The 26,738-nt window shown below is 48.6% G+C and overlaps 1 protein-coding gene across 1 annotated transcript in view; it reads left to right on the top strand.

The window, feature by feature from the left end:
• LOC121005713 (E3 ubiquitin-protein ligase RNF213-like) overlaps positions 1 to 26,738 on the top strand; it is a 98,748-nt gene that overhangs the window by 49,231 nt on the left and 22,779 nt on the right. The window contains exon 8 of the mRNA XM_040438508.1: positions 14,826 to 14,972. Coding sequence (XP_040294442.1) covers positions 14,826 to 14,972 — 147 coding nt within the window. The remainder of the gene's footprint in view (positions 1 to 14,825; positions 14,973 to 26,738) is intronic.

The raw sequence follows: 26,738 nt of genomic DNA, 5'->3' as shown, positions 1-26,738 counted from the left end.
TTTCGGAGATATCCTGGGAGGCAATCAAAATGGATGCTAAATTAACGTCCTTGCCTGCCAAGATATCCTTCTTAATATGCTCCGGAACGAAGTGGGAAGGAGCAATTTGGGGGGTGGCAGAAGGCCTACCTGCAACGTCCGGAGGAATGGCAGGAATGACTGCCGAACCTGGAGATTGCGGTGAGGCTGCTGGCCTGGATTCTAAAACCGCGACCCTGTTCTGAATGTCCGTGACTGAGCTAACGAGTCCGGTGATGGATGACTGGATCTGGGCTAGAGCCAGCCGGATGGAGTCGCTATTGGACTGCTCAGCTGTCGGACCCGGAGTGGTCATCAGGAGCCGGTATAATTTGGCCTTGCGGGCCGTCGCGGGATGCCGAATCCCCCTGCGATTGAGTTCGGCGATTAACTTTGGCACAGTCCCAACTCCTCAGAGATGTGTTGCTAAAATGCCCCGAGACGGATGATCCTGGCATGGAGAGGTTGTCCTCCATATCGGACATGTGAGACATGATGACCTGGGAAAAAAGGGAACTTATGTCTACCGGAAAAACGAAAAAGAAGCACAGACGGAAGCGGTGGTAGCGGCCGAAAGAAGGTGAGAGACTGAAGCGTGTGAAAGTGACCAACGAAAACCTACCTGACGGGAATGTGAACGGATTTAGAAAGATGATTTCCAAAAACCCCAATCGATTAAGTGGAAACTAATAAAAAGAACGGACTTGAGTATCAAACTGAGAGTTAACCCTACCCCAGTGACCGTCTCTGAGCCGACTTACCTGGAATTGCCTCGAAATTCCTAGATGAAACGAAGGAGAGGAAGGAAAAATAACAACTGCCCAATCTAAAGGAAGGAACAACCGACATCAGCATAGATGTAAAAACCTAAGAAAATGCAGACAAAACCTGGGCGATCCAGGAACATTGACAACCTGGGCGATCCAGGAACATTGACAACCTGGGCGATCCAGGAACATTGACAACCTGGGCGATCCAGGAACATTGACAACCTGGGCGATCCAGGAACATTGACAACCTGGGCGATCCAGGAACATTGACAACCTGGGCGATCCAGGAACATTGACAACCTGGGCGATCCAGGAACATTGACAACCTGGGCGATCCAGGAACACTGACAACCTGGGCGGTCCAGGAACACTGACAACCTGGGCGGTCCAGGAACACTGACAACCTGGGCGGTCCAGGAACACTGACAACCTGGGCGGTCCAGGAACATTGACAACCTGGGCGGTCCAGGAACATTGACAACCTGGGCGGTCCAGGAACATTGACAACCTGGGCGATCCAGGAACATTGACAACCTGGGCGATCCAGGAACATTGACAACCTGGGCGGAACATTGACAACCTGGGCGATCCAGGAACACTGACAACCTGGGCGATCCAGGAACATTGACAACCTGGGCGATCCAGGAATGTTGACCACCTGGGTGATCCAGACAATTGACAACCTGGGCGGAACCAGTGACGTGACACCCTGGGAAGACCGCAAGGCACGGGAAGACCCCGGATGATCCACCGGACCCCAAAAAGTGGAAGGATCTGGAGACGGAAGCAACGTGACGTAGCAGAACCGTAGAATTGGACAGTAATGTATCACCAACTTCACGGCGCAAATTCTGGCAATGTGATGCTGAGGCAGTGACGAGGACGGACTGACTGTAGGGAAGCGTTCCCCCCCTGATAAATGGCATTTATGAAAATTCTTTTTTTTTTTTTTTTTTTTGCCCCCTTCTTCTGCTGTCTTTTTTTTTTTTTTCGTGCCCTGCCTAATAGAGGGCATATGGTTGAAAACTGCGTCTTCCCCCCCCCCCCCCCCAGAATGAAAACGCTGCCTGCATCACATAGCCAGAAAAATGCCCGAATTACTTGTGCTGACCCTTGCTGAAAAAAAAACAAAATTTAGGAGAGTGCATGGGTGGCGAGAGGGAACAAAACTGACAGCCCAAAGTGAAAACTACTTAGTACCCCCAGTAGCGCGGCACGTGACCGGCAAGATAGTGAACCAGGACGCCGGTTGCCGGCGCTGCAGCCGGAATCGGAACTAGGCAGGGGGAGAGTGGCACCTGACCAGTACCACCAGGGGGCGCGAGCTCCGACGTGAGGCTCAGCTGGTGCGACGCGAACTGCACCTCGATTACCTGGAGAGGAGGGCGATGGAGAGGATGATTCGGACGCCGGCGGTGCCTGTATGCTGGAACCGGAAGGAGGTCACGAAACAGAGAGGAAGGAGAGGAAGGAGCGCGATACCACGGAATGCGTGAGGCTCGGGCGCCTGGCTGAACGGAGGGAAGGTGACTAAATAGCCAGACGCCCCTCCCACAAATGCAGGCTGGTAACAGCCTTACAATTTGTTTAAAGGGAACCTGTCACTGGGATTTTGTGTATAGAGCTGAGGACATGGGTTGCTAGATGGCCGCTAGCACATCCACAATACCCAGTCCCCATAGCTCTGTGTGCTTTTATTGTGTAAAAAAAAAAACGATTTGATACATGTGTTAAGGCTGGCCGCAGGCTAGCCTGGATTTGTGGGAGGGGCCGGTACCTGTCTTAAGCAGTCTGGCTCTCCCAGGCAGCCTGGATTTGTGGGAGGGGCCGGTACCTGTCTTAAGCAGTCTGGCTCTCCCAGGCAGCACGTCGGCATTCGGACGTCTGCTACTTCCGGGTGTGACGTCATCAGCAAGCGTCCTGCACGAGTCGGATCTCAGAGAAGCCGGGTGTACCTTTCACTTCAGTCTGCAAGCTGTTCAGGTCGTTTTCCATGATAACTGCTTTGTTTGGGGAGCGTGGCAACGTGGAGGAGGGTAGGAGGGTGTGTAGAGAGGGGGAAGTGTGCCGGAGGATCGCTTCTCCTCACTGCGTTCAGGCACATGCAATTCAAGTTTTGGCACCAATGGGCAGCATTGTCACATAGTTGGAGCTCATTGCCTGTCTCAGCATAACCTGTATCTAAGTTCATACAGGGGCTGCGAGTCATCTGGGCTCAGCAGGTTAAACTCTGGCAGCTGGGTCCTGGTGCCATTACTGAGTTGATTACTTACAAGGTTGCTGCTTGTGCACATGTTTGACACTCATCACATACACTACATACATACCTTAGACACATAGTTCGCACATCAGGCAGTTTGACGATAAAAAAAAAAGTGGGTTGTTCAAATAAAGAAAAAAAAAAAAAAAAAAAACCTTTATCCACCAAGCTTCATCCATACACCTCTAGCATAGGTACATCCGCCAATACAGCTACACGCTCGCACGACATACAAACCCCGTTTCATCTCGTAGACTAGTGTCATACGGTCTGTTTTCCACAAATCCTATACTTACATACATCACCTACCACGTCTGTAGGTTCTTTAGCCCGCAGTATTCGTTTTTAATTGATCTGCCACGTCACAGATTCACACAAACTCGGGCTCGCTTCATACGTCAGTGGAAACGACTATCATACTCCCTGTCAGCCTCGAAGGCTTTTCGTTCAATCGTTTCACGCTGCTGGGGGGGGGAAGGGGGGGGGGGGGGGAAGGGGAGGGGCTTAGATTCCGTCAGCTGGGTCCTGGTGCCATTACTGAGTTGATTACTTACAAGGTTGCTGCTTGTGCACATGTTTGACACTCATCACATACACTACATACATACCTTAGACTCATAGTTCGCACATCAGGCAGTTTGACGAATAAAAAAAAAAAAAAGGGTACAAGTGGATTGTTAAATAAAGTAAAAAAAAAAAAAAGTGGGTTGTTCAAATAAAGAAAAAAAAAAAAAAAAAACCTTTATCCACCAAGCTTCATCCATACACCTCTAGCATAGGTACATCCGCCAATACAGCTACACGCTCGCACGACATACACACCCCGTTTTTTATCTCGTAGACTAGTGTCATACGTCATACGGTCTGTTTTCCACAAATCCTATACTTACATACATCACCTACCACGTCTGTAGGTTCTTTAGCCCGCAGTATTCGTTTTTAATTAATCTACCACGTCACAGATTCACACAAACCGGGCTCGCTTCATACGTCGGTGGAAACGACTATCATACTCCCTGTCAGCCTCGAAGGCTTTTCGTTCAATCGTTTCACGCTGCTGGGGGTGGGGGGAAGGGGAGGGGCTTAGATTCCGTCATCTTGTTTGTCAGCTTACGGGCAGCAGGTCGTAGGGTTAACAGGTCGTTTGTTTTTTTTTTGTTTTTTTTTTTTCTTTTTCTTTTTTTTTTTTTTCTTTTTTTTTTTTTTTTTTTTTTTTTTTTTTGTGGTGTTTGTTGTGTTGTTTGCAGTGGTCTACGCCATCTGCAACTTCAGCCAGTGCAGGCTCCTGCATGTCTGTGCCACATGTTTTAGGGCACATCCGGTCACGGTCTGCACATTGAAGCCGGCGTGACTGAGCCGGGTGAATGTGGAGGCACTAGACCAGCTGCTGCGGCTTCATCCGGTTCAGCCGTTCCGTACATTCCTGGTGGAAGGGTTTTCACGGGGATTTCACACTGGGCTCATCACCTTGCCCCAGCAGACTCATGAATGCCCCAACTTGCAGTCGGCTTCTAAACATGCTGGTCTGGTGGATTCACTCTTGGCAGTTGAGCTGGACAAGGGTTTCATCATTGGTCCTTTCCAGTCCCCTCCTTTCTGCACTTGGAGGGTGAGCCCGGTGGGGGTGGTGCAGGGAAAATATTCCAATAAATTTCGTTTGATTTATGATTTGTCTGCTCCACATTCTTCCCACGTTCCTAGTCTCAACTCGTTGATTCCGTCCGAGGAATTTTCCTTGAAGTATACTTCCGTAGACCAGGCTATTCAGGTCATTCTTCAAGACAGGCATGGGGGCTTGGCTGTCCAAAGCAGATGTCTCTGATGCGTTCAAACTGCTGCCCATTAGCCCATCTCTCTGGCAGTGGCATGGCATCAAATGGAGAGATGCGTACTATTTCGCCACCAAGTTGACGTTTGGTTCCTAGAGCAGCCCCAGTCTGTTTGACAGGTTAGCGCGGGCACTGGAATGGATTTTGTTGGAACAGGGTTGCCAGAATGTCATTCACTACCTGGATGATTTTCTGTTGATCGAAGAACCCTCACAGGCACCTGTTGACTTGCAGGTTCTCTTGCAGGTCTTCAAGGAGTTAAACGTTCCAGTGGCCGAACACAAAACAGAAGGGCCTGCGCAGGTTGTCACGTTCTTGGGGATCTCTCTGGATTCACGTGCCATGTCAGCCAGTCTGCCACAAGACAAACTCGACAGAATCAAATCAGGTGTCCGTTCCTTGCTTATGTCTCAGGTTGCAAGAGAGAATTGCAGTCTGTTGGGCATGTTATACTTTGCCATGAGGATCATTCCTCAGGGTAGAGCATTCATTTCAAGATTGCTAGTCTTATTACAACAGACCAGTGATTTGGACGCATCAGTGCATCTTAATGCGAACGCCCGAGCAGATCTGTTCATGTGGGACAGATTTCTCAGTGGGTGGAACGGCATTTCCATGTTTATTCCGAGGGCCACTTCTGATTCTCCACACGTATTTTCAGACGCGGCTGCCTCGGTAGGTTTCGCGGCCATATTTGGCTCACATTGGTTCGCCGGCTCATGGCCCACACACGTGCTACAGTTGCCGGGGTTTTCTCAGATGTCGGCATTGTTCGAGATCTATCCTATCGTAGCAGCTGCTATAGTCTGGGGGCATAGGTGGTCGGGTCACACGGTGGTTTTCCACACTGACAACATGGCGACCGCAGAGATCATTAACAAGGGCAGATCTAAATCGTTACTTATCATGTCTTTCATGCGTAGATTGACCTGGATAGCTCTGGAACAGGGGTTTCATTTTCATGCCCGGTTTTTGGACGGGGTCAGCAACGTTGCAGCTGATGTTTTATCTCGTTTTGATTTTTCTCGCTTTTTCTTACAGAACCCAGAAGCAGACTCAGTGGGCACCCCGGTACCGGACTGGCGGCTGCTGGTCTTGGATTAGACTCTCTGATGGTGGTCGCCAGTTCACTCATTACCAAGTCTTTGTCGGCCAGTACGTTGCGGTCGTACCGCCGAGCGTGGGTAGTTTTTTCGAACTTTTAGTTGGCATATCCTAGAGGTGACACAGGTCAGGTCAAGTATATGGTGGCTTTCGTGCCTTATTGTCATTCGGTATTGGCTTTATCCTACAACACCATTAGGCTATATTTGGCTGGGGTGCAGCATTTTTTGGCACTTCAAGAGCCAGACAGACCCTCTATATTTTCAGCTCACCCGATCAAGGCCATCCTCAGAGGCTTTCAAAAGAGCCAGGTCACGGTCAAGTCGGTCCGTCGACCTATTAAGGGGGACACGTTTCGTAGCCTGTCGGAAGTTCTCACATTCTCACCATTCAGAGTCCTTCCCAGCCTGGTGATCAAGGCGGCGATGTACTTGGCGTTTTACGGGTTTTTAAGACCAGGTGAAGTGACACAGGCCAGACAAGGGGCGGTGGCTCTCCGCAAGGGAGATTTAGTCAGGATGGGCAGTAACTCATTGCAGTTGCCTCACAACAAAACAAGGCAGGTAGGTCCCGGCCATGTAGTTAAGTTCTTCCAGACCACAAACGCATGGTGTCCAGTGACAGTCTTGGACAACCTCTTGCTGGCCCTTAGTCTTCACAGCCCCACCGACCCATTACTTCCATTCCCTGTTGGTCCACTGACGTCCAGCCAGTTCATCAAACATATTCGCATCCTGTTGACCAGTGTAGGATTGAATCCGGCTCAATTCTCGGGGCATTCTTTCCGCATCGGTGCGGCATCCGCAGCGTCCAAGCATGGAGTCCCTGTGCATATCATTAAACACTTGGGGCGCTGGCGCTCGGGGTGCTTTGTACGGTATATCCCGGAGCCACAAGCGGAGCTGGTCCAAGCATTCAGTACATTGGCAGAGTAGCACCTAGCACCTCAGGCCTATCCTTCCCTCACTGGTGGGTTTTGCCCCCTTTTTCAGGCATACCGACCTAGTGAGGCCAAGGCACACCTCAGGCCAATTAGGTAGGGGGGTGGTGGTTGGGCATCTTCCACTCGTTTAGGTCCTGACCACAAGTGTTAAGGCTGGCCGCAGGCTAGCCTGGATTTGTGGGAGGGGCCGGTACCTGTCTTAAGCAGTCTGGCTCTCCCAGGCAGCCTGGATTTGTGGGAGGGGCCGGTACCTGTCTTAAGCAGTCTGGCTCTCCCAGGCAGCACGTCGGCATTCGGACGTCCCCTGCCCACCCATTCCCATTCTTCATTCAGTCATTCAACCATCACATTCAGGGTATGCCCCCTTTTTCAGGCATACCGACCTAGTGAGGCCAAGGCACACCTCAGGCCAATTAGGTAGGGGGGTGGTGGTTGGGCATCTTCCACTCGTTTAGGTCCTGACCACAAATGCAAATTAACCTCAGATGAGTCCTGTGTGTGAGATGAGTCAGGGACAGGACTCATCTGAGGTTAATTTGCATATGTATGAAATCGTTTTTTTTTTTACACAATAAAAGCACACAAAGCTATGGGGACTGGGTATTGCGGATGTGCTAGCGGCCATCTAGCAACCCATGTCCTCAGCTCTATACACAAAATCCTGGTGACAGGTTCCCTTTAAATGTACAGGCTTTGAGAGGTACACACTCTTTTTTTTTTTTTTTTACTCGTTTTATTGAAGTTTAACAACAGCATGGTGCATCACATTCTGGAGCAGTGTCAGCCCACGCAGGGGAGCCACCAGCTCCACATCAGACAATGAAAATACACGGTGCATTGGATAATTTTCACATTATTCAACCGCCCGACATCAATAGGCATCATAAACTTACATACTAGCATTTAGACACCCATCGCAGTGGGGTCTACAGACGCGGAGTGCAAGTGCACAGATTGCAAAGAATGAGTAGAAGAGCACCACTCCCCCCACACTTTCTGAAACTTTCCTGGGCATTTTCTATGAATGTATACCACTTTTTCCATCGTCATAGCATGATTCATCAAGGTCTTCCATTGGCCCACTGTAGGAGATCTCTCCGCCATCCACCTCAACGCTACTGCCTTCCTGGCCAGGAATAGAGCCTCTCCCAAAAATACTCTCTGATAATGTGTCCACTGTTCCTCCTCTAATATCCCTAGGATACATATCTTTGGGCAGACCCCTATCGAGACAGGTATCATTGTGGAGAGGATTTCTACAACTTTACCCCAGAAAACCTGTAAATACCTGCATCCCCACATCAAATGCCAGAAATCAGCATTCTCCTCTTGACATCTATGACACCCGCTGCTGGGCGATCTCCCCATCTTATACAGTCGAAGGGGGGACAAATAGCTCCTATGCAATATGAACAATTGTGTCAACCTATTATTTACCGATGGGGAAACCTTATTGGGTACCAACATAGCCTCCTCCCAGTCTTCAGCTTCAAGATTTGGAATGTTAGCTTTCCATTTCGCTTCTACCACCAGTGGTTGTAGAATCATGCGATCACCCAGCAAGTTTGTGTACAGTATAGAAATGATGCCCTTAGGTCCCTGCGATCTCAACACCCCTATTAATGGATACTTAGAAATACTGCGATTCGTGCCTCTAAACTGAGCATTCAGGGCGTGTCTTAACTGAAGGTACCTATAAAATAAAGAGTGGGGAATCTCAAACTTCTCCTGTAGTTGCTGCATAGTCCGCATTACACCTCCATCATATAGCTCAGCCAGTGTCATCACCCCACACCCTTTCCATGTCATCGAGCCCTCTAACGTTATCAAGTGTGAAAACATGGGATTGTCCCAAAGTGGAACCACATCTGGTAAATCTACATAGGAGTTGAATTTTGCCGCTTTCCATACTTGATTAGCCAGTCTATGGGCGAGAAGTAACCTCTTGGAAACTGTGCCTGGAGACTCCAACACCGGCCATAGAGTAGATAGACTAAGGTGTTCCCTCAACCAGTACTCCGGCCCAGGTAGATCTCCCTGTCTAACCCAAGCCGCTATATATTTCAGCTGGCTGGCCAAATAATATAGGAAAAAATCAGGTAGAGCCACCCCACCCCTTGTCTTGGACCTCTGTAGCACTTTCTGTGAAAGCTTCCTCCTAGCCTTGCCCCAAACAAAAGCCGTAATCAGGGAGTGCAACCTGTCAAAAAATGTCTTGGGTACCGGGGCGCATGCGTGCGACAAAAGATACAGACCTTTGGGAAGCAGAATCATTTTAACTAGATTCAATCTCCCCATCACCGAGATCGGCAATGCTTTCCATGTCTTAAATTTATCAATAAATAGGGACTCTATCGGGTCTATATTCTTTGCCACAGACACACATGGGTCTTTTGTGATCACAATGCCAAGATACTTAAACTGATCCACTACTGGTAGATTATTTATACACTCTGGCCAACCATGATCCCAAAGAGGCATAATAGCTGATTTCGTCCAATTTATGAGCAAGCCCGAGTATGTGCCAAACTTCTCTATTACCTCAATTGCCCTGGGAAGGGTCCGCTCAGGCTCATCCATAAACAGGAGGAGATCATCCGCGTACAGGCCAACCTTTTCCTCTCTATCTCCTTTAGATATCCCTATGAAGGATCCATCCTGCCTGATACGCAAGGCTAAATGCTCAATCACCACCGCAAACAAGAGGGGGGAAAGGGGGCAGCCCTGTCTTGTGCCTCTATGCAAAGTAAATGAATCTGACTGGGTTCCATTCACTAATATATTTGCCTTAGGTCTCTGGTACAAAATCTCAACCCACCTTATGAACCCCGGTCCAAAGCCAAATTCCTTCAGGATCCGCAATAGGAAAGGCCACTCCACAGAGTCAAAGGCCTTGGCCGTATCAAGTGACGCCAGGGCCCATTCACGACTCTCCGCTACTCCTATCTGAGCAATGACCTGGGCTCTCCTGATATTGTCAGAGGTGGTTCTCCCCGGCATGAACCCTGCCTGATCCTGATGTATTATAGACGTAATCACTTTGTTTAAACGGGAGGCTAGTAACCTAGTCAGAATTTTGTAGTCTAAATTTAGCAATGATATTGGCCTGTAGGAGCCACACGCAGTTGGGTCTTTATCCGGCTTCAATATGACCACAATAGTGGCATCATACATGGTCTCAGGTAGCTGATGACGCCTTAATGATGTTGAATACATTTTAAGGAGTTGAGGGCTAAGAATCTCACTGTACCTTGAGTAAACTTCTATCGGGATCCCGTCCGGGCCCGGTGCCTTCCCAGCTGGTATATCATGGATGGCTAACTGGATTTCTTCCAGGGTTATGTCCTTATCTAGTAGGGCTCTATCCGCCACATTTAGCCTAGGATGTTCCACCTCTGAAATGTAGTCATTCAGATCCCTCTCCGTGTATTGAGCAACCGAGCTGTACAGTGATTGGTAGAACCGTTTGAATCCGTCAAGTATTCCCTCTCCGGACTCCACCAACTGTCCCTCCGGGTTAAAAATTCGTAGTACCGGGGGGGACGATTGATTGGCTCTAGCAATTTGAGCCAGAAGCCTACCCGCTCTATCACCCGATTCAAATGACTGTTGCTTCATGAAAAATACTTTACGCTCACTTTTCTCCTTAAGATATAGCATATATGACCTACCCTTAGTCATCCATTCTATCCTATTCCCTTCTGTGGGATCAGAGCAAAAAGAGGCCTCGGCCTCCCTACATTTGGTGTGCAGGTCTAATTCCTGGCGAGACGCATCCTTTTTTACATAGGATATAGAGGACTTCAAACATCCCCTCAGGTAGGCCTTCAGGGTGTCCCACAATAATGGTACACACTCTTTTAAGGCCATAAAAGAAAGCATTTGGGACAAAAAGCATTCCGGATATTTGCATTAGGTACACGATATCTATTGGGTCTCAAGTACAGACATGATCTGGTATATTATCTTTATATATATATATATATATATATATATATATATATATATATATATATATATATATATATATATATATATGAGTTTTTTGTCTGTCTGGACGTCTGTATGTCTGTTCTTTATGCGCGACCAAACGACTGGATTGATCTTCACCAAATTTGGCACACAGGTACATCAGGTGTCCAGGAAGGTTTAGTCTCAGCTCTCTAGGACGTACCGTTCTTGAGATATTCGCCAAAAAAAGTGACCTACATTAGCCCAATACAAGCCTGCAAGTTTTTCTCTTCAAATCCCAACTGCCATACACACGTCACGTGTCCCTTATGAGCCAATAGAAGCTCACAGGCTCTTAGTCTCCACATACACACAGTTTTACTCCAGGTTTCCATAACAACCCAGCCATTTTTCTTCACTGCTGTAGGTCAGCTTTAGGCTAAGGCTACAGGACGACAATAAGTCGCGCGACACATAGGCCACGACTACACTGCTACATGCATCCATCTTGGATGGATTTTTTTGCGACTGTCATGTTGCAGTTGCAGCATGTCGCAGTGCGACACCATAGCCTATCATTATAAAACATTGTTGAGACGAAATGTTGCGCGACACTTGTCCTCGTGTAATCCTACCATATAAGGGGCAGGGCGCTGTGGAGGTCACTGTTAAAGGGGCGGGCACTGTGGAGGTCACTGTTAAGAAGGCAGGGGCCACTATTAAAGGGGCAACTGCTGTGGAGGTCACTGTTAAGGCAGCTGGGTACTGTAAGGTCACTGTTAAGGGGGCAGGCCCCTGAGGAGTTGACTGTCAAGGGAGTAGGCTGCTGTGAAGGTCAAAGTTAAGGGGATGGGCTGCTATGGAGGTCCCATTTTAAGGAGACAGGGCACTGGGGGCGGGGGTCAGTGTTAAGGGGCGAGGAGCTGTGGAGTTCACTGTTAAAGGGGCGGGGTGCTGTAGAGGTCACTGTTATGGGGGATACTGTCGATATCTTTCAACGGCACACACAAACATTAAAGCGAACCTTTCACCTCATTTTCACTTTATAAACTAGCAACAGTACCTTATAGATCATCTTCAGTGTGTTCTTATACATCCTTGTGCTGCTTTCATGCGCTGTATATGCATTAAAAAAATCGTCTTATAAAGTTATGATTTCCTGCTCCAACAGTCACGCTAGAAGTCAAGGGGGTAGCCCTTCCCTCACCTCTGGCTGTACCTCCCCTGCCCTAACGCCGCCTCTATGCACTGTAATTGGCAGCCGGCTCAGTCGCCGGGACCGCGCTTGTCAAGGCTGCGCATGCGCCGTCCGCGATGCCTGCCTGTCTGCTCTCCCTCCCGTGCGTGAGCGCGCCCCTATCTTCACGCTCCAAGTGCCCCACGTGATCACTGTAGACTTGCCGCAGATTGCAAGCCAGTGATCATCGGGAGCATTGTTCTAATAATCCGCAGGTATTTTAACCTCAGTATCTGAGGAAAGGGATTTTAGGGATCATTATTTCAGAAGACTTAAAGGTAGGCAGACAATGTCATAGAGCAGCAGGAAATGCTAGCAGAATGCTTGGGTGTATAGGGAGAGGCATTACCAGTAGAAAGAGGGAGGTGCTCATGCCGCTCTACAGAGCACTAGTGAGAACTCATTTGGAGTATTGTGTGCAGTACTGGAGACCATATCTCCAGAAGGATATTGATACTTTGGAGAGAGTTCAGAGAAGAGCTACTAAACTGGTACATGGATTGCAGGACAAAACTTACCAGGAAAGATTAAAGGACCTTAACATGTATAGCTTGGAAGAAAGCCGAGACAGAGGGGATATGATAGAAACTTTTAAATACATAAAGGGAATCAACAAGGTAAAAGACGAGAGAATATTTAAAAGGAGAAAAACTGCTACAAGAGGACATAGTTTTAAATTAGAGGGCAAAGGTTTAAAAGTAATATCAGGAAGTATTACTTTACTGAGAGAGTAGTGGATGCATGGAATAGCCTTCCTGCAGAAGTGGTAGCTGCAAATACAGTGAAGGAGTTTAAGCATGCATGGGATAGGCATAAGGCCATCCTTCATATAAGATATGGCCAAGGGCTATTCATAGTATTCAGTATATTGGGCAGACTAGATGGGCCAAATGGTTCTTATCTGCCGACACATTCTATGTTTCTATGAGTTCACTAAAAGAGTTCAAGAGGGGCCTGAATGTATTTCTGGAGCGTAATAATATTACAGGCTATAGCTACTAGAGAGGGGTCGTTGATCCAGGGAGTTATCTGATGTATCTTCTTTACTGTGCTAGTTTTCATACATGATGCAGTATGTTCCAGTGGAAATGTTCTGTTTCAATAAAACCAGTGTACACTACGTGCAGAATTTTTAGGCAAATGAGTATTTTGACCACATCAACCTCTTTATGCATGTTTTCTTACTCCAAGCTGTATAGGCTCGAAAGCCTACTACCAATTAAGCATATTAGGTGATGTGCATCTCTGTAATGAGAAGGGGTGTGATCTAATGACATCAACACCCTATATCAGGTGTGCATAATTATTAGGTAACTTCCTTTCCTTTGGCAAAATGGGTCAAAAGAAGGACTTGACAGGCTCAGAAAAGTCAAAAATAGTGAGATATCTTGCAGAGGGATGCAGCACTCTTAAAATTGCAAAGCTTCTGAAGCGTGATCATCAAACAATCAAGCGTTTCATTCAAAATAGTCAACAGGGTCGCAAGAAGCGTGTGGAAAAACCAAGGCGCAAAATAACTGCCCATGAACTGAGAAAAGTCAAGCGTGCAGCTGCCAAGATGCCACTTGCCACCAGTTTGGCCATATTTCAGAGCTGCAACATCACTGGAGTGCCCAAAAGCACAAGGTGTGCAATACTCAGAGACATGGCCAAGGTAAGAAAGGCTGAAAGACGACCACCACTGAACAAGACACACAAGCTGAAACGTCAAGACTGGGCCAAGAAATATCTCAAGACTGATTTTTCTAAGGTTTTATGGACTGATGAAATGAGAGTGAGTCTTGATGGGCCAGATGGATGGGCCCGTGGCTGGATTGGTAAAGGGCAGAGAGCTCCAGTCCGACTCAGACGCCAGCAAGGTGGAGGTGGAGTACTGGTTTGGGCTGGTATCATCAAAGATGAGCTTGTGGGGCCTTTTCGGGTTGAGGATGGAGTCAAGCTCAACTCCCAGTCCTACTGCCAGTTTCTGGAAGACACCTTCTTCAAGCAGTGGTACAGGAAGAAGTCTGCATCCTTCAAGAAAAACATGATTTTCATGCAGGACAATGCTCCATCACACGCGTCCAAGTACTCCACAGCGTGGCTGGCAAGAAAGGGTATAAAAGAAGAAAATCTAATGACATGGCCTCCTTGTTCACCTGATCTGAACCCCATTGAGAACCTGTGGTCCATCATCAAATGTGAGATTTACAAGGAGGGAAAACAGTACACCTCTCTGAACAGTGTCTGGGAGGCTGTGGTTGCTGCTGCACGCAATGTTGATGGTGAACAGATCAAAACACTGACAGAATCCATGGATGGCAGGCTTTTGAGTGTCCTTGCAAAGAAAGGTGGCTATATTGGTCACTGATTTGTTTTTGTTTTGTTTTTGAATGTCAGAAATGTATATTTGTGAATGTTGAGATGTTATATTGGTTTCACTGGTAAAGATAAATAATTGAAATGGGTATATATTTGTTTTTTGTTAAGTTGCCTAATAATTATGTACAGTAATAGTCACCTGCACACACAGATATCCCCCTAAAATAGCTAAAACTAAAAACAAGCTAAAAACTACTTCCAAAAATATTCAGCTTTGATATTAATGAGTTTTTTGGGTTCATTGAGAACATGGTTGTTGTTCAATAATAAAATTAATCCTCAAAAATACAACTTGCCTAATAATTCTGCACTCCCTATACATTTTTCACGTGCTTATTTATTTTCTCTGCAGGGATCAGGATCTTGAAATATGCTTTCATGTTATTATATCTAAGGATTTTGGCCTCAAAGTGAATGAAGATAAAGTCATAGTTAAAGGAGGAAATATTACAGGATATGAAGATTGGAAAAGTGTTGTTTGTGAAATGCATTATACAAAGTAAGTTACATATGTAGGTTATGCTTCCAATAATATTGTGGATTTAACTCATCTGCATAAGGCTACTTTCACACTGGCGTTTTGGCTTTCCATTTGTGAGATCCATTCGGGGATCTCACAAGCGGTCCAAAACGGAACATTTTTGCCCTAATGCATTCTGAATGGATAAGGATCCGCTCAGAATGCATCAGTTTGCATCAGTTCCGTCACCATTCTGCTTTGGAGGCGGACACCAAAACGCTGACTGCAGGGTTTTGGTGTCCGTCTGACGAAACTGAGCCAAACGGATCAGTTTTGACACACAATGTAAGTCAATGGGGACGGATCCGTTTTCTATGACACAATCTGGCACAATAGAAAACGGATCCGTCTTGGCTATGTTACAGATAATACAATTGGATCCATTGTGAACGGATGCAGACGGTTGTATTATCTGAACGGATCTGTCTGTTCAGATCCATGACGGATCCGCACCGAACGCGAGTGTGAAAGTAGCCTTACTTTTCACAGAGCAGGATAGATGAAGATTGTTTTCTCATTTATCCTCTTGCACACTGGACCTTCACAAACAGTATGTACATTGATAGATCTGACTCATTGCACATGGTCCAGGCTGTAGCCTTGTAGAGGTGTTTTGAGCTTTTGAATAAGGCTAGGGCAACACGACAGCATGTGTTGCGTGCCAAAAAATGGTGCGATATTTCATGTACTGTATTTCAATAATGTGCCAATGTGACATGCTGCTGCTACTACGACAACATTAGCAAAAAACTTTACTAGATTTCTTGCGACTGTTGCAGCATTTCGCATGTGACACCCTTGAAATACATTACATGAAATGTTGCACGACTCATATAACTACAGTATGTAGCTTTCACATGTGGCATAATTCTACACCACAGGCAAATCCACCCCAAAATCTGTGTGTCTTAGTCTAGTATCACACTGGATCCGTCTTGGCTATGTTAAAGATAATACAAACGAATCCGTTCTGAACGGATGCAGACGGTGGTATTTTCTATGCTATACAATATGCAAATAGCGACCACGTGGAATACATGGTGGATTTTGCACAGGTAAAAATCCTGAAATCTACAGAATTACACTGACCTAATGCTGTCAGTATAATACAATCCAATCCAGGATTCTAAAGGTAACATAGCATTATAAATCAGAATAATACTGTGTGATATTGTCAGAGCAGCGGAGGCCAAAAGGGACCTCTCACTAACACGCTGCAAGTCTATTGCATTCAACTTGCTCATGGCCTTAAAGACATAGTTGGAAAATATTACATACATCGCTACAAAACATACAGGGTAATACCAGCGCCACATACCTCTTACTTTCAATGACTTTTCCTCTGATGTAGATGTTCTTTCCTAATCTTCTCCATTCAGACCAGACCACCATGATGATTTATTTTAGCCAGCTCTTATCTCTGCAGAGTTTGACAAACGGACATTCACACGTCCGCAATTCCGTTCCGCATTTTGCGGAACGGAATTGCGGACCCATTCATTTCTATGGGGCAGCACGATGTGCTGCCCGGATCAGGAATTGCGGACAAAAATAGGCATATTCTATTAGTGCCGACAATGTGCGGTCCGCAAAATGCGGAACGCACTTTGCTGGTGTCCGTGGATCCGCCAAACACACACGGATGTGTGAATGGACCCTTAGTTTTCTACTTTTCCATCATCTTCTCACCTTCTGAACACCCTATCCTGTGCTCCCCAATACTATACTGCAGAAGCTGTCCCCCTAGAAATACTAGTACCACACAGACAGTGCCCCTTCAATAATTATTGGCACACAGTGCCCTAAAAAATAACTGCACCCAGCAAATAGTGCCCCGGATACTAATAGTGCTGTAAACATGATGTTCCCCAAAAATAATTGTCCTAAGCTGATACTGTGCCAGGTTGCCACCCACATTAATAGTGCTCCCCAAAGTCTCACCAATAGAATTATCTGCCAGAGTGCACTTAGTGTTAACAGTGCCCCCAATAGTAATAATGCTCCCATTAAGCTAATACTAGTAATAATGCTCTGAATGCTCCCCCACTAGTAGTAATCTTCCTTGTTATGTGTGCCAGTACAAAAATACTCCCTTATATTGTGTTTGCTAATACAAAAGTTACCCCTTTATAATGTTCGCTGGTACAAAAAATACCCCCTTATAATGTGTGCCAGTGCAAATAGTCCCTTGTAATGTGCACCAGTACAAAAAATACCTTTTTATAAGGTGCGCCAGTGCAAAAAAATACCCATTTACAATGTATGCAAGTACAAACAAACCCCCCTTATAATGTGTGCCAGTGCAAATAGTCCCTTATAATGTGGGCCAGTACAAAAAATATCCCGTTATAATGTGCACCATCACAAAAAATGCCTTCTTATAATTCGTGCCAGTGCAAAAAATACCCTATTTAGTGGCCCCAGTAGATTCTCCCATATTCCTCTTCCCATAATTGCCCAACAGCATGGTGCCAAATATTTTTTTTTTTAAATAATTACCTCCATGTGGTTGGCAGTGATACACTACAGGCCTCCTCTGGCCTTTGTCCCTAGATGTATGCTGCCTGGCTCTGTCACCGAGATGATGATTAGTTTATTTTACCGCCTGTGCCAGCCTATGATATGCTACAGACACTGTACTGTAGCATTTCCTAATTGAGAAGAATGTATTTCTCTGCTTATAAAGCTAATACATATTGCTGGTTTATTCACAGGCACAATATATGAATGAAACCAGTAATATGTATTATATTTCTAAGTATAGAAATAACTGAGTTCTCAATATGATAAGTCTGTAGCCTGGAGGTAGGTGGTCTGCCTTGCATGAAGAGATCCCAGGTTTAGAATCTTGTGAGAGACTTTCAGATTTTTTTTCTTCAGATATTTTTTTCTTCTTCCTCATTTAACCCATAATAAATGTCTATAGCCTTATCATACTGAAAATAATGTTTTTATGCTTAGAAAGCTAATTCATATTGCTGCTTTCTTGATAATCATATATTGTCAATAAACAGGTTGTGTGTTGGTTTGCCAGTCAGCCCTATTCAATTTAATGAAGCAGAGTTACAATACAAGACACAATCTATCAACAGGTTTTGTTCGGTTTTTAGAAAGAAAAAAAAAATCTTTTGCTAATCCTGAAAAGTGCACTGTTTTTGCTGTGCTTTATTTACCTGACTTTCAGCCTTTTCCGGAACGAGGGAGGTGGGGATCCTGGACTGCCATGAGCCCTTTTGGACCAGTGTTCCCTGTAATGGTTGGCTGGTTATGACGTTCTGTCTGTGAACTTGCTACGTATACCCATATATTATGTATAATTTTTTTTTGCACTGTGTAAGTTGCATTTAGGGCTTTTTTTTTCCATAGGCCAAGGAGTAGGTCAATTATGGTGTTGGAACTTTCATTCAAACACTCATTCCTGATAATTGGCCCAAAGCAGGGGTGGATTGGGAATTTAAAATGGCCCTGGAAAAAAGCCTAAAAGTGGCAATATGTTGTAGGTGGGCCCAGATTGACAGAAGGTGGGGCCAACATGAGTAGGCAGGGTCAACTCAAGTTGGTGGGGCCAGAAATACCATAGAGGGAACAGTATATTGTGCTGCAATTTTTTTTATTTGGCTCAGTGCAGCACAGTAGAACCAATTATCTTCCTAGAAGCTGCACCTCTGTGGTGGCCAGTGCCAACTACCATGTCCTGTCGTCCTCCTTTTCCTCCGTATCTAATTAATATATGGAGAAAGGGCATGAAGAGTTAAAACACAGGCAATAGCACAGAGTCAATCCTACCTTCAGCACTCTAACTGGTGTTTCATCATTATCATACATAAAGGTGTATACAGCACCACATACCTCTTACATCCAGTGACTTTTCTCATCTTCTCCACTCGGATCAATCTGCCATGATGACTTCTCTCAGTGACGTCTCCTCTGATGTAGACACTCTTTCCTCATCTTCTCCATTACGACCAGATAACACATGATAACACCTTGCAGCCATGTTCCATCTCTGACACACCAACATCTTGGAGTCCTCAAATTTCCATCATATTCCAACCATGGTAACATTGTCATCCTGCTGCTACCATCAATACTGTGCCCCTCAATGCCCCCAAATAATATACAGTAGAAATGCTAATGCCCCCTATAGTGTCCCCAGTTACAGTAATGCCTGCCCCCAGCAATAACAATGCCCCTGTTGTGCTTCCAGTATGAAAAATGCCCCCGACAGTGCCTTTATTAATAGTACTGCCCCTACAGTGCCCCCTATAATTCCTTGATTAATAATAATGCCCCCCACAGTGCCCCTAGTATTAATTATGCCCTGGGTATTTAAAATGCCACCTTAGTGCCCCCAGTAATAATAACACTCCAAATATTAGTGTCTCAAGCAATAATAATGCCCCCAGTATAAATTATATTTTGTACTAGCAGAAGGACCCAGCTTCGCTCAGGTATATTTAATCTATTTCATTTAATGTTTGTGTGTGTTGTTAAAAGAGATCAACCCTATCCACTATAACAATGACATCTATAGCACCCCACCCCCTTAACAATGACCTCCACAGCACCCCACCCCTTAACACTGACCCCCCCCCCCCCCCCACAGTGCCCCGTCCCTTAAAATTGGACCTCCACAGCAGTCCACCCCCTTAACTGTGACCTTTACAGCAGCCTTCCCCTTTAACAGTGAGTTTCACAGCACACCACCCCCTTGACAGTGACCTCCATAGGGACCCGCCTCCTTAACAGTGGCCTTTACTGGATTGGGGGCGTGTCCTTTTGAACAGATCACTTTAAGACAGCAGCACTGTGCTGTGTGCTGTCTGAGTGTGAGCTGCAGGGAGAAAGTCACCCTCCCTCCCACCTCTGCAGCTGACAGAAGTTGATTTTTAACTTCAATATTTCAATCCCTGTCGGCTGAGGAGTGGGAGGGGGAGTGGCCTAACTGAATCAGGTGCGTGGCTCAGCAGGATCTAGAAGTTTTTTCAATCCCTGTCGGCTGAGGAGTGGAAGGGGCGGTGGCCTAACCTGATCGGGGCGTGGCTTACCGGGACCTAGAAGTTGATTTTTAACTTCATTTTCTCGCCCATTCCATTGGGGGACACAGACCATGGGACACAGACCATGGGTATAGCCTAGGCCAGTGATGGCGAACCTTTTAGAGATCGAGTGCCCAAACTGCAACCCAAAACCCACTTATTTATCGCAAAGTGCCAATTTACCCTAAACACTACAGTCCAATATCATATATCTTCTATGTACTTTATCATTTAGCTATAATAGCCTGCCTACATTCAGTGCGCTGCCTGGGCTGTTCATAGTGCGCCCTGCGCTGATGAATGGCAGGAAAAGTCTATGGCATATTGGTACACCACAGACTTATTCCAGGATGTGGGTGCCCACAGGGAGGACTCTGAGTGCCACCTCTGGCACCTGTGCCATAGGTTTGCCACCACTGGCCTAGGCCATTACCAGGATGAGACACTATGCAAATAAAGAAGAAAGCTCCTCCTCCACGGGCTATACCCCCAGACTCCCACAGGAGGACCTCAGTTCTTGCTTAGTGTCGGATAAGGAGGTTGACACTTCAGTTTTTTCTACTCACGTTTGTTTTTTTTCTCAACAGAGGACACATGGCAGCATGGGGCTGCCCTGGTCTCTCATTGGAGCGAGTGCCGGGGTCGAAATGGCGTCCCCGGCTACCTCCATTCCCCCCCCAGAAGATAAATGGAACCGGGCTCAACTTGCAGCTCCGGCGGCCTACCAGTTCCAGGGTCACCTACTCCTGCCCTCTATCCAGATCACTGCCACTCCTTGTGCCAGCTGACTGAAGAGGTGTACCCCGCTGGTGTGGAGCAGAGGGTGAAGACTGCAGGACGCAGATAAGTATATGCGGCTCTCCTGCAGACCCCCCCCCCCTCTGTGTGACACTTAGGGCCTGCCTGATGGCGTTGGTGATGGGGGAGTGAGAGAGAGAGAGTGATTCCTATCTTGGGGCAGTGGCAACTTCGCATCATGTTTCCGCTGCAGTGGTATGCTACCTGCGCCGCTCTGTGGTCCGCTGGCCGTTCTTTCTCCCACTGCCATTTTCGGGGGTTTGTACTTCCCGCGCGCGCGGGTTTCGCGCTATTGGTGACACGACTAGGGGGCGTTGCCTAATGCTTCTGCTCCGGCGCTTGCGTTCACCTCAGCGCTTCTCCTCGCGTGGCTGCTCCTCCAGCTCCTCTCAGGTCGCGGTAGGGTGCTTTTTACTTACCATCTGCTGCTGCAAACGGTATGAGACCCTGACCCTTCCGATTTGTCTGGGTGTCGCCATCATGCCAAAACCAGGGGCCCCCCAAAAGTCTTCTAAGGCGGCTCCTCAGGCTCCACTGGGGTCCTGCAAGGTCTGCTGTTTGCCTCTATCTGTATCAGGTGCCTGTAGTGCTTGCCTTGCCTCGGGACAGGATCATCGTCATCGTCGTCATCCTCCTCCTCCTCCTCCTCTCCCTCAGCCCAGTCCCTCTTCCGCCCCTTCGGAGTCCGCGGAACCCTCCTGGGCCTCTGCCATATCTAGGGCGGCCGCGGACTTAGCCCCAGTCTCACGTGCCGCCATGGCCTTTATGGAACGCATGGCAGCCACGGATACTGTGGCTAGCACCGCTCCACCTCACAGTGCTTCCCACAGGGGACGCTCCACTGTTAAGAGGCAGCGTGCGCAGCAGCATCCCTCCTCGGATGACTCTGCTTCACCCCCTCGCCTGAAGGCGAACTCAGACTCTCCCCCTCCTCGCAGGGACCAGAGGTCTGAAGGGGAATGATCCAGCTCGGACGAAGACACTGAGCTGGAGCCGTCGCCTAAACTGTCCACCATGGTGGCGGACTTGGTCACAGCGGTTCGTGACACCTTTGATATCCAGGGGGACCCTCCATCCACCAGTAGCCAGGAATTCCCCCTTTTCTATTCCAGGAAACCAGAGGCTGTCGCATTCCCCATCCATGGCGAATTTGCCAAGGTCCTTTCTAAGGCCTGGGACCGCCCTAATCACCGTTTTTCTGCCACAAGACGCATGGATACTCTTTATCCATTTCTGGCAGAGAACGTGCAGCAGTGGTCTTCCTCACCCAAGGTCGACCCGCCAGTGGCCAGATTGGCTAAGAATACGGCCATACCGGTCTTGGACGGTTCCTCCCTGCAGGACTCCGTTGACAGGCGTTTGGATTCTCTTTCCAAAGCCATCTTCACGCTAGCAGGCACAGGGCTGCGGCCCGCGTTCGCCTCAGCCTGGGTGGCCAGGGCACTTTCGGTGTGGTTGCAGCGCCACTCTCAGGACCTCACGGAACAGGATGCCTCTGCGGACACTTTGAACTTTGTCCTCCAGATGTCTCAGGCGACAAAATTCCTCTGTGAAGCTTCCTTGGATGTCAGCACCCTCTTTGCGCGTGTTTCGGCTCTCTCGGTCACGCAGCGCAGGGAAGTCTGGCTGAAGGTTTGGGACGCTGATGCTTCCTCAAGGCGTTCTCTCACTAACCTCCCTTTTGCGGGTTCCAGGCTTTTTGGTGCTAAGCTGGACGAGATTATCTCGGACGCTACGGGGGGCAAGAGCACCCACCTGTCCCAATCTAGATCCAAGCGCACCTTCAGAGTTAAGTCCCCTGGTCCTAGGAACCAGTCCTTTCGTCGCTTCTCCTTTTCCAGGTCTACGACGGCCCCCTCCTCCAGTGGCTCTCAGGACTCCCACAAGAAGCCTTCCTTTAAGCCCCAACCCTCCTGGCGCCCGCAGGCACAGTTCCAGGGGAGTTCTGCCCGCCCCGCGGACCCCAAGCAGTCCTCCGCCTGAAGGGGCGCCCCCACCTTTTGCAGTGGGGGGGCGACTGCTTTCCTTTCAGCAGGTTTGGAGAGCTCACATCCAGGACGCCTGGGCCCTGGAAGTTGTAACCTCTGGTTACAAAATAGAGTTTGTTTCCAGGCCTCCGGAACGCTTCTTCCCTTCTCGGATTCCGGGGGATTTGACTCGGGCCTCGGACCTATTACAAGCGGTCTCTTCCCTTCTGGACAGGGAAGTAATTGCCCCAGTCCCTCTACAGGAACAAGGCGCTGGGTTCTACTCCAACCTATTCGTAGTGCCAAAAAAGGAGGGTTCAGTGCGCCCGGTCCTGGACCTGAAGCTGCTAAACAAGTCCCTGAGGGTGCGGAGGTTCCGGATGGGATCCCTCCGCTCCGTTATTGCCTCTCTTCTTCCAGGGGAGTTCCTCGCGTCTGTGGACATCCGGGACGCCTATCTGCATGTCCCTATCGCAAAATCTCACTTCAGATTCCTGCCCTTCGCCATTGGGGGACGTCATTATCAGTTCGTCGCACTTCCCTTTGGGCTACCGACAGCCCCGAGGGTATTTACCAAGATCTTGGCGCTGCTCATGGCGCTTCTTCGTACCAGAGACATATCTCTGTTGCCCTACCTGGACGACATACTTATAGGCTCCGTCCCTTTCCCAGGCAGAGGACAGCGTCCGAATCACTGTCCAGACTCTGGAATAGTTCGGCTGGCTGATCAACTTCCCGAAGTCCTCTCTTCGTCCTTCCCAGAGGGTGATTTTCCTGGGGATGATTATGGACACTGCGGCAGCCCGGGTATTCCTTCCGGATGCCAAGTCCTCTCGGATTCAGGAGTCGGTGTCTCGTCTTCTGCACTCCCGGTATCTCTCCATCTGGGAGCGCATGCAGGCTCTGGGGCTGATGGTGGCCTCCTTCGAAGTCTTCCCCTTTGCCCAGTTTCACACTCGGCCTCTGCAGCAGGTGATCCTGTCCTCCTGGGACAAGACATCGCGAGGTCTGGACTCTCGGATCCGCCTGCCTCCTCGGGTTCGCGTGGAACTCCCGTGGTGGCTCTCCTCTCGCAACCTGACTTCAGGGAGGTCCCTGCTTCCAATCTCCTGGACGGTCGTCACCACCGACGCCAGTCTCCTGGGTTGGGGTGGCGTTCTCCGGACGTGGACGGTTCAGGGGGTTTGGTCAGCGGTGGAGGCCTGCCTTCCGATCAACATTCTGGAGCTCAGAGCAATTTTCCTCTTCCTTTCTCATTGGACTTCTCTCCTGGTGGGTCACCCGGTAAGAGTCCAGTCGGACAATGCCACAGCCGTGGCTTACATCAATAATCAGGGCGGGACCCGAAGTCAGATGGTGATGCAGGAGGTGAGAGGGATCCTTCAGTGGGCGGAGACTCACGTTCCAGTTCTGTCGGCGGTGTACATCCCGGGGGTCGACAACTGGGCGGCAGACTTCCTCAGTCGCAACAAGGTGGATCCGGGAGAGTGGTCTCTGCACCCGGACGTATTTGAGGACGTCTGTCATCGTTGGGGCAAACCGGACGTGGACCTGATGGCATCCAGACTCAACAACAAGGTTCCCACGTTCCTGGCCCGAGCTCAGGATCCGGAGGCGTACGGGGTGGACGCTCTGGTGTCTCCGTGGCGAGATTTTGCCCTCCTCTATGTCTTTCCACCGCTGCCGTTACTCCCAAAGGTTCTTCGCAGGATCGCGGTAGAAGGGATTCCGGCCATCCTCATCGCCCCAGATTGGCCTCGCCGTGCCTGGTTCTCGGAGGTCACTCGGATGCTGGCGGACGTTCCGTGGCCTCTTCCTCTCAGAGAGGACCCGCTGTCTCAAGGACTGATCTTCCACTAGAATTTACGGTCGCTTCGTTTAACGGCGTTGCTGTTGAGACTGCCATCCTGAAGAAGAGGGGCTTCTCGGACTCCGTCATGAAGACCATGATCAAGGCCAGGAAGCCAGCTTCATCCCGGATATACTAACGTACCTGGAAGACCTTTCTTGCCTTTTGCGAGAAACTAGACGTTTTCCCCCTTCGTTTCTCTGTTCCGGTGGTCCTCTCCTTTCTCCAGTCGGGCCTAGAGCTGGGAATGTCCATGAGCTCTCTAAAAGGTCAAGTTTCGGCTCTTGCCATTTTCTTTCAGCGGTCCCTGGCTCTGCTCGGGCCTGTGAGGACCTTCTTGCAGGGGGTGGCGCATTCGGTTCCTCCGTATGTTCCTCCTCTGCCCCCCTGGGATCTCAATCTGGTTCTGTCTTCCCTCCAGATGGCTCCCTTTGAACCCCTGAGGGAGATTTCCCTGACTCTGCTCACCTGGAAAGTGGTTTTTCTGGTGGCCATCACCTCTATCAGGAGGGTGTCGGAGCTGGCGGCTCTTTCCTCTAGGGAGCCCTTTTTGGTCTTCCACAAGGATAAGGTGGTGCTGCGCCCGGTACCTTCTTTTTTGCCCAAAGTGGTCTCCGCCTTCCACCTTAATGAGGACATAGTCCTGCCCTCTTTTTGCCCTTCTCCAGCGAACCCCAAGGAGCGCGCTCTACATTCCCTGGACGTTGTCCGTGCTTTGAGTGTGTACCTTTCGGTGACTGCCCCCTTCCGCCGTTCTGACTCCCTTTTCGTGGTTCCCGAAGGGCCTCGTAAGGGTCTGGCGGCCTCCAAGGTCACTGTGGCTCGGTGGATTCGGACGGCTATTGCCATGGCGTATCGTTCCCGTGGCAGAGCTCCCCCGGTGGGGGTTACCACTCACTCCACCAGTTCGGTGGGGGCTTCCTGGGCTAGGCGTAATCAAGCATCTGCTTCGCAACTTTGTAAGGCGGCAACCTGGTCGTCCTTACATACCTTTTCAAGGTTTTACCAACTGCACTCTTTGGCATCGGCTGATGCTGCCCTCGGGCGCAAGGTATTGCAGGCAGTGGTTCCTGTTTTACCATTGGACGTGCCCCTCTGGCGGTGTTGATCTTTTTCCCACCCCATGGACTGCTCTGGGACGTCCCATGGTCTGTGTCCCCCAATGGAATGGGCGAGAAAAGGAGATTTTTTGTGAAACTCACCTGTAAAATCTTTTTCTCGTCTTTTCCATTGGAGGACACAGCTCACACCCATTCTTGTCTGTTGCAGGAGGGGTTGGTTCATTTATGTCGGGACCTTATGGTTTCGGTCCGATGGCGGTATTCCTTTATGTTTTTTCTTTTGAAAAGTTTCTGGTCTCCTTCTCCTACTGCTTTTGCACGCACTGAGGTCCTCCTGTGGGAGTCTGGGGGTATAGCCCGTGGAGGAGGAGCTTTCTTCTTTATTTGCATAGTGTCTCCTCCTGGTAATGGCCTAGGCTATACCCATGGTCTGTGTCCCATGGTCTGTGTCCCCCAATGAAAAAGACGAGAAAAAGATTTTACAGGTGAGTTTCACAAAAAATCTCCTTTTTTTAAATCTCTATTGGCTGAGTGGGAGGGTGTGTGGCCTAACTAGATTAGGGGTGTGTCCTTTTGAACAGCTTACTCTAAGACAGCAGCACTGTGCTGTCTGGGTGTGAGCTGCACCCCTGCAGCTGACAGAAGTTGATTTTTTTACCTTCATTTTATCAATACCCGTCGGCTCAGGAGTGGGAGGGGGCGTGGCCTAACCGGATCAGGGGCGGGACCTGTGGGCCGGGTTTAAGTTAGTCTTTTGAGGGTGGACACATTGCGGCAGGGGCGTGTCTGGGCTCCTTCCTGCAAGAGTGACGCCCCTCTGGGCACCTTACTGGCTCATTTGCATACCAAATAAATTGGATTTTCAGAGGATAAAAACATCTATTGCTGGAACAAAGGCACATCTTGAAATAAGATAAGTGCTATTAGGCCATGGCTTTACTTCAATAGCAATTATCCTGGTGACAGATTTCCTTTAACCCCTTAGGGACCGGGCTCATTTTCACCTTAAGGACCAGGCCATTTTTTGCAAA

Source organism: Bufo bufo, chromosome 1 (genome assembly GCF_905171765.1).
Source record: "Bufo bufo chromosome 1, aBufBuf1.1, whole genome shotgun sequence".
In the NCBI taxonomy this organism is placed as follows: Eukaryota; Metazoa; Chordata; class Amphibia; order Anura; family Bufonidae; genus Bufo; species Bufo bufo.
Note: the sequence above shows the minus strand (reverse complement) of the source record. Positions and strands in the feature narration are given on the sequence as shown.